At 36.4% G+C, this 17,263-nt stretch overlaps 1 protein-coding gene across 1 annotated transcript in view; it reads left to right on the top strand.

The window, feature by feature from the left end:
• The window catches only part of LOC308037625 (outer dynein arm-docking complex subunit 2-like), a gene marked incomplete at its 3' end in the record, with an annotated part of 54,063 nt that overhangs the window by 20,954 nt on the left and 15,846 nt on the right, over nt 1-17,263 (top strand). The window contains exons 8-9 of the mRNA XM_080339525.1: nt 6,787-6,975; nt 7,557-7,778. Of these exons, the coding sequence (XP_080195651.1) occupies nt 6,787-6,975; nt 7,557-7,778 (411 nt within the window). The remainder of the gene's footprint in view (nt 1-6,786; nt 6,976-7,556; nt 7,779-17,263) is intronic.

The raw sequence follows: 17,263 nt of genomic DNA, 5'->3' as shown, positions 1-17,263 counted from the left end.
TCTAATTTATGGAACCGTGCCAGAGTTGCACAGACACAAACAATAATTGTTATAACAGTTTATTAGTTTGTGTTGTCATTGCATTGATGGTTTACCTAGCCTGGCCTCAGAACATTCTAATATTGCTGTCTTCCTTGCAATATTAAACTACATATTAGTGATGGCTATCTCATAAATATACTAATAAATAAAGAAGTTTGTGTAGACACTTCTTTGGATTCAATTCAATCCAAATCCAGTGGAGACAATATTTAGTTTTTCCAGTTATTCAATGTTATCTGTTTCTCATACTTTCAGTATTCAAACACTTTTCAAAATAATCTAAAGCGAATCATGATGTTTTCTCTACTGTGGCCTCAAAATACTTTAATGTTAGTAGTTTCACTACTTCTGTGAAAAAAATCAAGATTTTGGCATTTACTCAGAACTGAACTTCATTGAGAGTTGTGAGGAGGAGGAGAGGGAAGAGTAAGCGTAGTCAGACAGACTATGGAAAACAATAGACAAATGGACTATCATGTTGCATGAGTGATTATGTAGACCTTCTTTTCCCCTACCATCTTTTAGAGAACATGCATTGCATGCTTTCTTGGGCTATGTGCTCAACTAATGGACTTTGCTTTTGTTTCTTGAAAGTATCAATAGCAATATACTTGCCAGCTATTTAATAGTGCAATGATCAAATCCCCAAAGAGCCAAGCATAAGGAGTTCTGCTCTTCCAGGCTACGGACTAACATTGGAGCCATGTTAAAGCTACTCTGCATTGTGCCTCTGGCTTTAGCTGCTCCATTGAGGTGAAGAGGATGGGAAAAAGTTGATTGTCTGCTGTTTTCCCAACATGTTGCATTTTCCCAACGCAGAAGAGCTGTGAGATATACTGAAGGAGTCTCATCTTAAATGGTGTTTCTTCATCAGTTCTGTTACAGTGGAAGTCTCCACTGCTGTAGAGACTGGAATAAAAATTAGCCTTTAAATATAAAGTAATTTGATTAATGTTACCATGAAAGTGTTTAATACGAAAAATTAATAGAAACTTCATTACATTAAATTGTGTGTTTCCCTTTTTCACTGAACAGCTATAATATAGAAATCTATCTGTTGCATTTCTTTATTTTGAATTTTAAATTGGATTGTGCACTAGGTTGATAAGTTATTCAGTTGGTGATGGGGGATGGAACAAGACAGCTGCCTTCATTAAAGAAATGGTAGTTTAAAAATTACTCTTGATAACTAAAGTTTATTTGCACAGCCATACCATCACTTCTTTGGACAAGAGCAATTCGATTTGACAGATTAGCTTTGACACCTTACGCTCCTTAAGACGTTCTAAAAGTGAAATACTACTTGTTTTTAGTGGAGGAACTTTTCTCTTCTAAGTGGAGTATTTTAAAGATAAACACAATGTGGTTTTGTAATACCGTGTTTAGCTTTATGTCTTTCAAATAAAGCAACCAATATTCACTTTGGAAAAAATAAGGTAGGAATTCAGTTACAAAAGAATTCAGTAGCTCATTTACAAGAACTGTATGTCTCAACTTAAGGCTGATGAACTTTCTTTACTTAACGAAAATAACCACAAAAACACATATAATATGACAGCAAGAGAACCAAAGAATCCCAAATGTTCTCCTTGTATAAATACTGCAAAGATCAAGTGATTTTTCCAAATCTGTCTTTTTGCAAATATGCTTTCTGCTCCTAATTAAAAAAAATATGTGTAAAGCTGGTCTGTCTCGCAGTATTTCTGCTCTTGGCAGAAGCCAAGGTAGAAATAAGTAAAAAGGGAAAGCTAGCTAAATTTTGTTAATAGTAATGCAGTTCATCAAGATGAAGATATAGGTGATTAACGAGTAGCAGGATGAGGCTTTTCTTAGCACAACAGGTAACTGCTGGCCTCAATGTCTATGCCAGATAGGGGTTTTTTTTTTTACTACATGAGATTGCAAACTCCCTTTGAATCCAGTTTTGACATATTTACCATGATTTCTGAGGATAAAAACTTTGCTGTCCACTACTTAGAAGATACGGTCATGAAGTCAAGAAAATCCTGTTATCTCTTTGTGTTTTCTTCACCCACTTAAAATGTGGTTTAACAATGTATGTTTCTTCATATCTCTCACCTCAGGTTAAATATTACATTAAAACATATAATAATGATGAAGGTTTAAAATGAAGATATTTCTTGTCTACAATAAAAAGTTCTTGCTTCCCCCTCTGTTTGTTTTTTTTTTTTTAACGTATTTATTACTTTAAATGTCTTTGTGTTTGGCCTCTTTGTTGAGCTCAAGAAGTGTGATGGTAAAAACAGAAGTGGTCAGCCTATTGTTAACACACTCAGATGTATACAATAAAATTATCTAGTGGGAGTGATTTTATCAATGTTTTTATCTATAAAAGCTCTTTCTTAGGCTTTATTCTTGCAATATCATTTTTTCCCCACCTAACTCAAGCTGAGTAGCCTTGCTATAACAACTAAGAAGTAAAGTTCTGTTGCAACAAGTAAAGGGGGAATAAATTACTGAAATTCACCTAAATGCATTCTGCTTTTCTTTCAAGTTGTTTTGTTTGTTTGTTCGTTTTTTGTTTGTTTGGTTTGTATAGCTATATACTAAGATGCTTTCTAAGCTTTTCAAAATACTTGAAGTGTATTGAATAACTTCATACACAACACTAAAGAATGTAAGTGTAGTTTAATAGCTATATTAATAGATTAGAGTTTGCAATATATAAATACTAAAGCATAAAGGTAGTCTTGGAAATGGAACACTTTCCGTGTCAAGTTCAATATTAAAATTGTTATTACCCAATAGTAAATTACCCAGACTTTGAAACATTTACATTTCTACAGTGAAGTTTAAGGATATAGGTAAATATGAAAGCTTATCACACACTAATAGCTGGAAATGACAAACCCTTTGGGTTAAGACTCACAAAAAGTTGTCTGATGATTAATTTAGAAGGTAGAATTTAAAGACTGTGTTTTTTAATGTGCGAAACAGAAAGTGTGAAAGATTTCCAAAAGAACGTTATATGTGATTTTCTTCTTTTGTGTTACAAAAATAAGTATAGATGAAAATGCCTGAGAGTATTTGGAAACTAAAGTCACAGAAATTACATTAGACTTTATAGCATGAACTGCTATCATTAATACAAGTTTACTCAAAGAACACAGATGCAAAATAATTTAATCCAGACCTCCACAATCACAGGCACAACTTCATATAATTTTTTCTTTACATATCTTTAAAGTATGGCAATATCATAAATACACATCTTTCAGTTAAAAAAAAAAATAAAGTATAAATTTACTGTACAAAGCAAATATGTGGTTTTGCTAAATGATACCAAAAAGATTGCATTTGTTGTTGAAATTTCTTTGGGGAAAAAAAAATAAAATCTTGTAACATAGTGGATTTTAAAGCTCTCATTTCAGTCCTCCTTCTGCTCATTGTTCTTCACATTTCTTACTTCTTTGCTTTTCCCTTTGTCTTGCACAGACCACCAGACTACACCCACAATCACATTTGGGAAACTTTCCTGACATGTGGTTTCTGCAGTTTCCCTCTGCTTTTCATCACTGGTAGGAGGTTCTGTCCCTGTGTTTAGCTGGTTCCACAGACAATCATTGAAACTCTTTTGTTTTTTTCTCACTGCTGGATTGTTTATATATTATTCCATCAGTTTAATTGGACTGTGCTTCTTTACAAAATGTGGAAAGCATAAGCTTGTCAGAAGAGAATTTTAACAAGTAGGGTTATAATTATCTGGAAAGAAAATATGTACAGGTAGGAAAATAAAAAATGTACATACTAGTTCATTAAGTCAGGATACAGATTATCTTATCTCTTCATGAAATGCCTTTCAAGAGCATGAATAATAATACATGTAGAAAAGTAGAATCATGTCCATGTATAGCAGGGCCCCTTTCCAATCTTAGACACCTTACTCTAAGTTTCCCTGTTGAAAAGAAGCCTTTCTCATTTCTTGAGCCAATATTTAGACACAATGTAATGCACACTTTTGTAGTAAGTTTCAAGAAGTTGAAGTGAATGTAAAAAATCTTCTTTTCTTCTCCTGTATCTGGTCATTTAGCTGTCTAGCCCTCTAATACCCATAGGTAAGAAATTTCTGTGTAGAAATCTTGCTCTGTAACACATTATCTACCATCTTTGGTCAAATTTTAAAATTTCAAGACAGACATGAAAACTGATATCAAGAAAAGTTGTTTACATTTGGATGATTGTCTGTAGATACATTTACATTGTGGTATGTATGCAATGATAGAGAATGTTTTTATTCTGGTATATCCATGGGAAACGTGCTGTAATTCAGCTTCTGTTACATGCAGCTCACGTGGTAACAGAAGGGGCAGAGAACTGCCCTTTCTTCTCTGTTTCTCTCAGCTGCTTTTCTGGGTAATAAACCTGAATTGTCCTCTTTCAGCATAAACACTTAGATCCTCTTTTAGTTTCTGTAAGGTCCTCTGTTATTTGTTCATTCTGTGTTTTTTAGGACTTCAGCACCAATTTTGCTCTTGGATATTACCCTTTTTCCACATGCCGTGGCTTCTGGTTTTGACCCTCACACTATATGGCTTTAATCTCTTCCTTCCAGTCTTGAGGATTGCACTGCCTGTGGCAGAAAATGCTTCATTCCTGATGGACCTACTCACTTCTTTTGCTTTCTGTTAGCAGGAAACATCACAGCTAAGAGTTCTGTTTAGCATTTAGACCCAGAACTAAAAAATATGAACTGCAGCATCTTCTGAAATCTTTATTTACCAAGTCCATGAGCAATTTGATGGATTTGCTCAGCAAACTTAGCACAATACAATTGGACCCTACTCTGTTCATAAATCAGCCCCCAAAATGAAATAAATATAATCAAAACCATTCTTGGTCTCAGGGTCACTCCCTAGCCCTAGGAAAGTTCATACTACCCATTCTTGAATTTTCATGAGGTCCTAAGACCTTTCAGTCCAAAAGGCTTTCAGGAGAGTGTCTGGTAGTTTTAATTTCTCCTGTTTATCTGCTGAAGGAAGCTCCTGAAAGAAATTCCACTTGCAGACCTTTCTTTCCATCTGTGCACATTTACCATCACTGAGGTGCACAGGCTAGAAACATCAAAAAACACCTGAAGTTCTTGCCCACAGTGGTTTCTGACCCATATCTGTTTTGTAATCAATAGTTTATTTACTTTTCTTAAGTCTTATGTTTTACAGGAATCCTTAAGTTGTCCATAACTAGGTTATTCGCTGGTTTCTGTGTTCATTGGACAAAGAACTTAAAGAGAATCACTCATCTTTCTGGATCCACATCTGAAAGATAGAAAATGTGACAAAAAATATCAGACTGGATTATAGATTGTATAAAGAAGTCCTGATAAAACACGAGTATCTATGCTCAGTATAGAGGTCCACTCAACTAAAGTAACTGGTGGACCCATTCAAGTAGAAATGGTGATTTCTCCAGATTACATTGCAATACTTGATATACTCAGGTCAGGCCCTTGAAGTTCCATCCATCCCTTTGCTAATTATTATGTTTACAATGAAGTTTCTGAAAATGCTGCTGCATTTTGCAGTGTTGTCTTTCAGGCTCCGTATAACCGGGCATCCCGAGAACTCCTTCTAGATGGTTGTTGGCAAAGTGTGGCTCAGAGTTACCCACGAGTTGAATAAACATGTAAAAAATCATTCAAATAAGTAGATGTTTTTTTCTATTCTGGCATTGTTTCTGTCCAGGAGGATAACCAGGAGGTTATCTAGAATAATGTAATCTGACATGGTGGAACGTCTTACCGAAGAAAGAGATAAGTTTCTTTTCAAGCATCTCAGTTTAACAGAGCGCAATGAATCTTAGAGTATAGCATTGGTCATTGGCTATGTATCAGTTAAGAATTTGTGCTTGAACAAATCTTAGATTTATACCCTGTGTGCTTTTAAGGGTAAATGAAGTACTGTATGCTGCATGTCACTTCATCAGATACTGCCAGTCACTTTTTGCTTGGGGCAACCAAATGAATTCCATACCCGTTAGCTTAGTCTCACAGTGCCAAAACTACTGGTTTTCTCTGGTTTACATATGGACATGTAAGCATGCGCTTGCTAATTTAAACTGATTAATAAACACAGGAGTGTGAGAGCAGCCAATGCTATGTCAGACCCAAGGTTCACTGACACAGTATTCTGTTTCTTACACTAGCCCACAGGGGATGCCTATGGAAAGGTAGAAGAACAGGGCAAACTTGTAGCCGTGGTTCCACTGCCTAGAATGCTCTTCCACCTTCAAGAAATCTGTGACTCAGGAACTTTTCTAAATCAGAGAGAATACTTTTATATTTAATAACCCTTAATGGAATTTTTTTTCCTGTGAATTTGTCTGGTTTATTTCTAACATGTAAACTTCTAACAGCCATTGCAATCCTGCTCCAGAGACTTCAACATCTTAACTATTATTTGAAGAGAACTTCATTTTATCCTGAATGTACCAACTGCTAATTTCATCTAATGCTCCAGTTCTTCTCCCTGGGGTGTCTAAAATGACACTAGATACCTTTATTTAAGCATTGAATTTCTGTCTAGATGTTGGTACATGAAACAGTGTTAACTCTCATATGTCAATCAAGAGAGCTCTGAGTTATGAATTAGCGGTATTTCTTGGTGAAGGCAACACAGCAATAGCTGCAGTTTTGAATAATGATGTCATGCCATTCTCTTTTTCAAACATTTGCTTAAAATACAGATTGAATATTTTAAAATAATATTTCTTTTGATTCTCATTTAGGATGCTGGGGAAATGGTTCGATCCTTTGTTGGTGGCTTGGAACTGATAGTCAATTTGCTAAAGTCAAATAATAAAGAAGTTTTAGCAAGTGTATGTGCGGCCATTACAAACATAGCTAAAGATGAAGAAAATTTAGCTGTTTTAACAGATCATGGAGTCGTTCCCCTGTTATCCAAACTAGCAAACACGGTAAGTAACATCTAAACATTTTATACTAAGTATACGTAAGTCAGACTGCATTATACCCCAATAAAGGTTATGACAAGAGTGGTAGATTTCACAGCAGCTATAAAGAAGAGCTGTACAATCCTTCCTCTGTGAGATGTATATTAGACATGAAAACACTCTGTGGCTGGTACTAAAATTGCTTTGGAAGATGAGCTTCATTTTAATAGTCACTGTTGCTGAATATTGCATTTGAGAGGTGCAGCTGCCAGGTGAAAAAAGCACAAAGGGTCGAGGGAGCAATAAATCTGAACCATGCAGACAATCTCAGTGATGGATCTATATGTTACATTTTAATGCTAATTTCATCTAATTTCCAGTCAGTCTAAAAGCACCTTTGAAATAATATGAAAATGCACAGCACTTCGTAAAAAAAAAACAATAAAGGACTAGTTCCTTCATGTGTTACAGTTCTTTCCAGTTTTTAATTGTACTTCAGTTAAATTGGCATACCTTAAAGATGTTTGAGAATACAACTCTGCTTTCCTATGAATTTTTTGTTGTATTGTGTTGTCTTTAATTTATTATGTTTTTACCTTCTTCAGACCAATAACAAATTAAGACGTCACTTAGCCGAGGCCATTTCCCACTGTTGCATGTGGGGGAGTAACAGAGTGACCTTTGGAGAGAACAAGGCTGTAGCTCCTTTAGTTCGTTACTTGAAGTCAAATGATCCAGCGGTTCACAGAGCTACAGCTCAGGCTTTATATGAACTTTCAGAGGATCCCAACAACTGTATCACCATGCATGAAAATGGAGTGGTGAAGGTGAGGTGAAACTTTTTTCTTATTTGGAGTTTAAACTATTGAAGTGGTTTGGCATGGTCAAAAGAAGAGATCTTTCATTTGAAATAGTTCTTCAATACTGCTGTGTACCTCAGATTTTCTGAACTTTATCCTAAAAATGTTTGGTTAAATAGTGAATTAGGGAACAGTATTTCAGTGCTAAAGATATTACAGCTTGGTGCTTGTTGGGAGTGGAGATATGATGTGGATGTTCACCTCTAGAGTATTTGACTTGACTCTGACCTAGGTTAGTAGTGACATTACATCAGCATTTTGTTGTTCTCAAATGACTTTTGCAAAAGAAGTTGCATTATCTTAATTAATAGTTGCCTAGTACAGCAGAAAGTCACCCAAGAACAGAGTGTAACTAGATTTGGGGACAAATTAAGATAGAATAATACAAAGGCTTAGTTTATCTGGAGCTGTTTCAGTGAATTCTGCCTTTACTTATACAAATTCTTCTTTTAGGAGTTAAGTATAAGCAAATACTGCAAAGATCTTTCTCCAGAAAGAATTTTTCTCTCAAAAGTATTTTCTAGCAAAATTTTCTCACTAGTTGAAGACAGAAGAGTTATTCTTTTGGCACAGGAGAGGTAAGGATTATGGCCGTAGAGATGGAGATAGTAGGAATTTTTAATTTTCATAAATTTTCTGAAAGATTCACTGTTTGCAGACTTTTCATTTTACTTCATGTTCAGGTAAATGTATTGAAAGTATGAGTTGACTTATGATGCAATGTTGTTATTAATGGTGAATTTACGCCTGCACTAATCATAATGCACTTTATTGTGAGCGGTTTCAATCCTGGCACAGTCTACTGGTCCTGCATTATCATACATTTATCTGTAATTGGCTATGTCTGTAGCTGGGTTAAAAAGAATCACTGGTCAAAAATGTTTGAAGACTCAGTTTAAATGCCAGTGCTTGAACTGACTCAATTCTAAGCTACCTGTTCAGTGCTGCAATGTAACACCTTCCCATCACAGTTGCATTACACTGGCTGTAGGGCAGAGAGGAATATATATTGTACTACAGCTCCATTTGAAACAAGTGTCTGATGACTTTTTACTGTTGCTTATCTTTCTGTTCAACTGCCACAACCCATTTTCTGCCTTCCTGCATCTGTTGTTTTCATTCATTTTGTTATGCAGGTTTTCGGTTTTATAAGTTGCAGCACACTGAACATACTATATAAAGCCAATTCTGATTACACACTTTTATAACAGTTCCATCTCGGTCTAGGTTCATCTTTATTTTTCAGTCCTAGTTAAAACATTTAGGCTGATTAAAAAAATTTCTTTGCACTTGCAGATAAATAAGAATGTACAGAAAACAATAGCAGCTATTTAATTTTTTTATTATTCACAATATTCTGGAATAAGACTAATATTTTAAGTGAGAGAAAAGAGAACTGATAAAAGGAGAGCAAAACTACAAAATAAAGGAACATTCTTTTTTTCCCAGGGTGCACTTCTTGTGTATGAGAAACTTGTATTCTTGTAATGCAGTGAACAAGTGTTTGAACGTGGGCTTGTATGTGGGTCCATCAAGAACCAAAGCGGAAGTGCCACTCATCTCATAAATGATGGGTGGCCTGAACATGTGAGAGGATATACGACAGTTTCTCATCACGTGTGCCAGCACACACATACATTTCTGTCTTAGAAGCAGATGTGCACTAATTGTACAACAGGAAGCAGTTGCATTTTGGTCCAGGGTGAGACCAGCAGACAGGGTAGCAGTTCTGCTGAAAAGGACCTGGAGCGCAGGTTCAGCAAGCTGAACATGAGCCAATAGGATGCCCTGGGAGAGATGAAGGCCAACAGGGTCCAGTCTGGAGACTTAGCCAGTGGGTCAGGGGTAGTGACTTGGCACTTATTAAATCACATCAGGAGTACTATATTCAGTTTGGGCTCCCACTTAAAGAAATATATGGATTAACCTGAGCAAGTGCAGTGAAGGGCCATCGAGATGGTTTGGTCCTGAAGCACATGACTTATGAGGGAACTGAGCTTGTCTAGCTTGGCAAAGGCCTTTGGGCACCAGTGCCTAACAGCAGCCTGTCTAGGAGAAATGTATCAAGGAAACAAAGGCAGGCTCTTTACTGAAGTGTGTGGTAGGAGGACAAGAGATAATGGTCAAAAATTTAATCTGATGGATTCCATCTGTATATAAGGAAAAAAATTCTGCAAGGGTAGTGAAGCACTGGAACAGTTGCCCAGAATGGCTGTGGATTCTCCATCCAAGAGAATTTAGAGACCCAGCTTGAAAAGGCATCAGCAACCTGGTCTGAATTCAGTAATGACCCTTCTTTGACTAGGAGGTTGGACTAGGTGACCTCTGAGATGCCTTCCAACCGAAATGATTCTGTGATTCAGATAATCTGATTTCTATCATATGGAAAATAATGAAAATAATATGAAATATGGAAGATAATTATTGTTCCTTGCAAACCACTTCTTCACTACCTTTCGATAACTGAGCAGTATTCTCCAGCTTCTCAATGGACTTTATTGAGCCATACCCATGGCATATTCAATTAGGGAAAACAGCCATAGCTGTGATAATGGGCTTTCCCATTCAGTATCCAAAAACCCTGGCATGGCAGAAACCTTCTTGACTAAGTCAGATGGGTATCTCAAAAGAAATACTGCTTGAAGAACAGATTTAATCACTCTGTTGTTTAGATACTTAAGGAGATGTGTAGGATAAAGTGTCTGAATTCCAGTCTGTGTCACTCAGAAATGAAATATTCATTCCATGAACAGAAAATTCACTTGAATTTTAGGTCAGGGCTACAAATATATGTAACTAAGAGATGCAGTGCTATCACGCATACTTTGAAGTATTTCAAAATTCCGTGAGGTGTGACAAATCCTCCTCTGTAGTTCAGAAGATCTCAGGTTTTTTGGGGAAAGCAGTCTGACTGCAAACAAAACTGGTTCTATAATGAATCTTTAAAATGCAGCAAACCTGATCAAATGTTAAGAGGTTAATGAGCATTAAGATAAAACCACCTGTGTCCATACATTACCATGAAGGACCTGCAATAATTCGTCATACCTGCTGGTATCACAGTGTGCAAAAGTCTTGGGAAGAATTTTTGGAGGTGATTCAGAATATCAATTAAATCACCTTTAACCTTAAAGGGCTGCACCGTTGCTCTCAGATTGGTAGACTGGCATCTCTTCATAGCCAGGAGGTGACTGCGAACCAATTATATAGCTGGGAAAAGAAACATTATGGTTCCTTACTGCCCATTTTTCTTACTAGCAGTTAAAAATGAAATATCCTTGGAAGACACTAATTTACTGGAAAAAGTAGTTCTTCCTAGTCCCCCAAAAATAAAAAATAATGGAAGTTTGGGGGAGTGAGTTTTTGGATAAACTAAATGAAACTAGTCAGATAGTTGATGTCATCCATACCAAAGACTGTCAGCTGATGCACAGTCAAATGTACTGAATAAGCATAAATCTTTAAGAAGAGATCTGTCCAGCTCTTCAAGGAAAGTGTCTTCTTTTCCATGTCCTGCCAAAATCAGTGTGTATAGTGTAGAATCTGAAGTCCTAGGGTCACCTAGAAAAAGTGTAACAATGAGGTGTAACAATTTACAGTTGTAAATTGAGCCTTGAAAACAAGTTTGATACTTTAAAAATTAGAAGATATTCATTATTTTTAGAAATCCATCTATGTGAAGAAATTCTTTAGACACATCCCATAGTTTGTGCTAAGAACTAAAAGTAAGTAGATAAGATACATGGAATTATCTTATTCTACACCAGCACATATTTCATTTTTCTATGTGTTTGTTTTCAGTTACATTCAATTAAACATTTATGGAGGTGCTTAATTACAAATGCTGCGGACATTTGATCTGGAGAATATGAAAGTAATTACATGTAAACAAATGAAAACTTTCTTCACAAATAATCTTTCTATGGTTTTAATTATCACAATATTTTAAAATAGTGTTTTATGGAAACTTTATTATGACATAATAAGCATAAATGGAGCTGTTATTAAATCTTTATTCCTTTAGTCTTTAATAAATCCTTAACACAAGGCAAATTGATAATATGGGTAAGTGAAAACAGTAGGACCCTGGAAAAGTTTCCGGCTGTTATGTACAGGTGCGTAGCATGCAGGTGTAGAACTGGAACCACAATATGCATGAACCATTGGGAATCAGGACTGCAGGACATATTGCAAAATGCATTTGCCTTTCAACTAGGAGATAGGCAGAGAGAATCCAATACTAGTGGATGTGTTGAAGTTAACACAGCTCAGAGATCCATGTTAATAAACTCTGAAAAATCTAGACCTTAGTCTGTTCTCTCTAGGCCATAAGGTGACAGAAGTCTGTGAGGGGTCATCAGAGCTGGCTTTCTCTAACTATCCTGGCCTTTCTTGCTTGTCTAGCTTTGGTAGCATGGAGATCAGTGTCAGATGGTTTGCTTTATTCTAGTATTATGCCTGCAGTATAGACATATCCATTTTTCAAAAAGGGCATAGTTTGGTTTTGCCCCTGTTTGTCAGGGAGTCGCATTCTCCCACTCACAAGAGGACAATATCTATGGTCATCTAGAGTTTCTAACCCTAACTAAAGCTTGTTTTAATTAGCAGATATCTTGCTATGATGTTTCTAATGCTTTTATGTTGTGTCATACCTGGAATAGCAAATCAGCAAAGCAAAGTGAAGCAACAAATAGGCCTTTTTAGAGGATATATCAGACCAGTGAGACATAGTGGTTCTTATCCAGTGAGGATGGCCATATAATAAGTGAAGCATGGTGGGAAGTCTGTGAAAATGTGTCGGACCCATCATAGTTTCTCCAGATGTGCTAGTCCAAGTGCTTTTGTTCGGTGTTGCCAGAGCTAAGCAGATCATGAAGCAAATCAACACTTGCACCATGACAGCTCAGGACACAGTGGGCCAGTGCACCAGTGCTTATGAGCTGGGCTCCTGTACCATCAAGAATCAGTGACGGGCGTTTCAGAAAGACTAAAGAGGCATTTCCAGAGGGCAAGGAAAGTGAGTGGAGGAGGTCACAACAATGCTGAATCCTTCATGTTGTTATATACAGATTTTTTCCAGGACCGATCACATTTTGGAAAACTTGTCTGGGTTCCTTTGATATTTTTTCATCCATTTACCAGATACCTGGTGTCTCAGTAATCATACCCAGTTGGATTCATGTCACAGCTGCTGTAGTTCTGGCTAGGTTGTGATACATGTGTAATCCCAGGTGTTCTTCAACACATGTTCATGTGCTGCGTTCAAATACATGGAAATTCTGATGCTTCAGGGAAACATTTACTCTGCATGAATGACACAGTGGCTGAGTACTTGAACAGTCAGTCAGAGACTTTCTCAAAGCATCAGATTTTCTGACCATTCACTACACAATGTGTATATACATGTTTCTGTTCAGAAAAAAAGGAATAAAAATATATAGGACAAGTAATTTCATCCAGATTCTCATATTTCACATTTTGCCACTGCTACAAATAGTATTTGCTAATCAAAAAGCAACAGGTATTTGCATACTGTTGTGAGAGCAAACCAGTGTTTCAAGTTTTCACCTATTTGTAACTGCACCCAAAATATGTTCAGTTTTCTCAAGCAAGACTATGTGACAAAAAGGTTGGGAAATGCTGGCATGTGTCAGCTGCCACGTGAAATTCTGAGCAAACAAACAGCATCATTCTGGAGGAAGTTTAGAAAGGCAGTTTATGAAATTTTTCTTTTATGTTCAGTTCCATGCTCAATGTTCTTATGACTGGGAATGGAACAATGGTTATGACCTGTGACAGATGAATCAATGCTTTATTTCTACCAAACACCAGAAAATATTTCCACTTTCTGAAGTAAAAATTCATGGCTGTGCTGGAAAAGACATTCGTATTTTCAATGACCCAGTAATGACATGTGGGACACTAGAAAGCAGGGGAAACTTTTAGACATCGGACTAAGGAACAGGCATCGACCTGAATTTAACACTGGAGACAGCTGTCCACAAACCAAGGGAGAGGGAAATCCAGTGGAGGACTGGCAGTTTATAGCCAAGATAAGCAGGACTGTCAGGCAAAGTTCTTCATACTGGGAGTCTGTCACAATTAGAGCGAAGAGAAACAGGAACAGTCACAGACAACTGGAGGCATCCAACCATCACCACATTCTTCATGGAAATGGAAAAAAGTCTCACTTAAAATGTAGCTGTTGCAAAGGGACAAAGATGGTTACTTGTAGCTGACGGTTGCTGGAACCTTAGACAGTCAAGCTCATTCATTAAAAGATCTTCAACTGTCCACTAAAGAATACAGGTTTTTTAATAAGGATGCTCTTTTAAGATTTATTGTAGAAAGAATATTCTGTAAGGCACAGGCAGATGAGGAAGTGTAGCTACTTTAGTACTGAAAAGAGGAGTCTAACCATGTTTCAAATGAAGAATTCAAGTCGTCTGAAGATCCTGAAAGAACAGTCAAATCATTATCCTAGAGACCACGTCATGGTATCAAATTAATACAATGCTTCTCTATGTTACAGTCACACTTTGTCTTGGTTAAGATGGCAAGCTGTAGATTGGGACATGCGTCTGAAGTGAGTGAGTGAGGGTGGTGAAGTGTGTAGGAACTTAGGAAATTACTCATGTGTTCTAAAAAAACTTCGGATATGAACGGACGTAAACTGGAACACAGGAGGTTCCACTTAAATATGAGAAGAAACTTCTTCACAGTGGGGTAACAGAGCACTGGAACAGGCTGTCCAGGGGGGTTGTGGAGTCTTCTACTCTGGAGACATTCAAACCCACCTGGACACCTTCCTGTGTAACCTCATCTAGGTGTTCCTGCTCCAGCAGGGGGATTGGACTGGATGATCTTTTGAGGTCCATTCCAATCCCTGACATTCTGTAATTCTGTGATTCAAAGTATATACAAGTGGAAAACATGTAACTGGTTATTCCTGGTCATTCTTTGCAAATGAAGAAAAATAAAAGGTGATCTGTTGTGGAAGTTAATTTTTGACATTGTAAGTGATATAAAGGATTTTTTTTCTGTGGAATATCATTATTATTTCTCTGTAAAGAAGGCACAGGAAATTTGAATGGCCTCATCACCTACCGAGTTGAGGCCAGTCTTTTATGATGAGGCTAATAAGACCTCTGAGGAGATTATTGAAGTAATGAAAAAAAAGGAGAATAAGAACCCAAAATCAGGCTGTAGAAGAACAAAATTAATCAAAGTCATCATTCATCACAGCTTTAAATGTTTACATTGTGAACATAGCCATCTGAAGTAATCACCCAAATTCTTACAATAGTCAAGGAAGATAAATAGATTCTTTACTGTGCGTCATTTCTACTAATTTAGACATTCATGCAAAGATAAGGCACCTCTGGTCTCCTTTGACTATAATGAGAGCGCAGGTTCAAAGTTCAGATCTGCACATCTGCACCGTAGGTATCTATGTTTAATGGGGTGAATCCCATCCTAAGGCAGTGGAGGACTTGTTTAAACAACTATACAGTCCAGTTCACTAATAGAAAGAAATGACAGAATTCTGAACAATAGTGCAATAAGGAAGAATGATTAAATAATTTGTTCTCTTCCTAGGAAAATAGAGATGAGATTCATTTATATGCTATGATGGTGATAAAACTCTATCTTCCCAGCAGTAACTGAAGCACACTTCGAACCTGATCCAATAAAGCCAGATGTTGTAAATTAGTGGATTTAACTAACTTGAATCCAGGGATTTTGACAAAGATCTTTGGAGTATTAAGGGTGGATTCCTTTCGTCTAACTTCAGTCACTTTTAGGTATGGAGTAGTCTAAATTAAGACACCTTCTGTAGTCAATGGAAAGAGAGAGAAGCACCTGCAGACTTGTGCTAGCTGAAAATAGGTGCCTGAGACATCTGGAAGATTTTCCTCACTGAGTATAGAAAGGACCTAGGTGGGTAGCTCAGACTGAACAGCTAGCTTCCAGACAGCTGAATTTTAATTAATATCCTCCTGAATGTTGATTTTCAACAAGCCTTGCGGCACAGGAGAACTTGCAGGGCTGGAAGAAAGGTAGTGTGCCAACATTTAAAAAGCCTAAATAAGATTATAGTCCTGTAAACTGGACACTATTCTCATGTTAAATAATAATAGGTACATACATTATAATACTAGAATCATCTTGTTGATCTAGTCTGACTAGCCTTACTCATACAAACCAGAGACGTTGCTTCAATTTACTTCTGTTTGGAAGAGAGTATATATTTTAGGAAAACACTGACTCTTTACTTAAAAAATTCCAGCGATGGAAAATCCCCTAGAGCCATCATAACTTGTTCCAGTAGTTAAATACCTTCCCCACAAAAACATTTGCACCTTATTTGTAGTCTAAGGTTTGTCTAGCTTTATCTTATGCAGTTACATGTATGATACTGTTGCTTGCTAAACAAAAAAGCCCTATATAACTTCTGTTCTCATATACATTCTTACTGAATAAGATCAAATTGCTTGTCACATTGTCATCTTTTTAATTTGCTAAGCAAGTGTAATCTCTGATGGAATTTCTATCTTTTTAATTCTTTAATTATATTTCTGTGTCAGTCCTGAATTTTTTATTTTGAACTTTCCTTTTGGACTGAATTTCAACATACTTCAGAGCAGAATTCAGTATTCCAGTAATATCTGTATGAATACTTAAAACAGGTAAAATAACTTCCTGTTTCTATGTAAGCTCTGTTTGAACATCAGAGATTTTCATTATTCTCTTTGGCCACAGTATTGGCCTCAGAGTTCACATTTGGCCAATTTTCTACTTCGATTTCCATGTCTTTATGGAAACTGTTCCTCAGATTAGACCTTTGCATACTATAATATTGACCTTCATGCACAGGAGTAAAAATTAGGTAATATTGTTAATGTAAATCACCAGTGAATTTAGACCTTGTGATAGAAGTTGATTTTTTTTTTTTTTTTTTTCAGGAGATTAAATCAGATTTGAATTGTTGTCAATACACTTTATTAATGTCAGATGAGTTAGCTTTCAATTTTTGTTAAAAGCAGCCACAAAATATATTCTAGCATTTTATTGTTTTAGAGTGGAAAATTTTAAGAGACCAACAAACTGACTCTTCTTGTAATGCCTTTAAAACAAAATACTGCCTTTCAACAATGGAGGATTCCAGGTCTGGCAGAGATATGATTCATTAGAACACTGACAGAGTTCACTGGCTGAGAAAGTGGTAAATGCTTTTGAATTATGTAGACAGGAATGGATTATGGTCTGTGAAAAGAATACCAGTGGCTTTGATTGTAAAGTATGAAGCTTAAAAAATGGCTGTTCAGCTTGCCAGTGAAATTCTAAATTTGCAAGTACCTGATCAGATGGTACATAAATATTCTAAAACATTTAGAGAAATCTCCTCAGTGACATAATTTCCAGTATCTCATATGAGGATCTCTTGATAC

This window comes from Nesoenas mayeri, assembly GCF_963082525.1.
Source record: "Nesoenas mayeri genome assembly, chromosome: 2".
NCBI classification, from domain to species: domain Eukaryota; kingdom Metazoa; phylum Chordata; class Aves; order Columbiformes; family Columbidae; genus Nesoenas; species Nesoenas mayeri.
The sequence above is the reverse complement of the archived record's forward strand: the minus strand, read 5'-3'. Positions and strand labels throughout refer to the sequence as shown.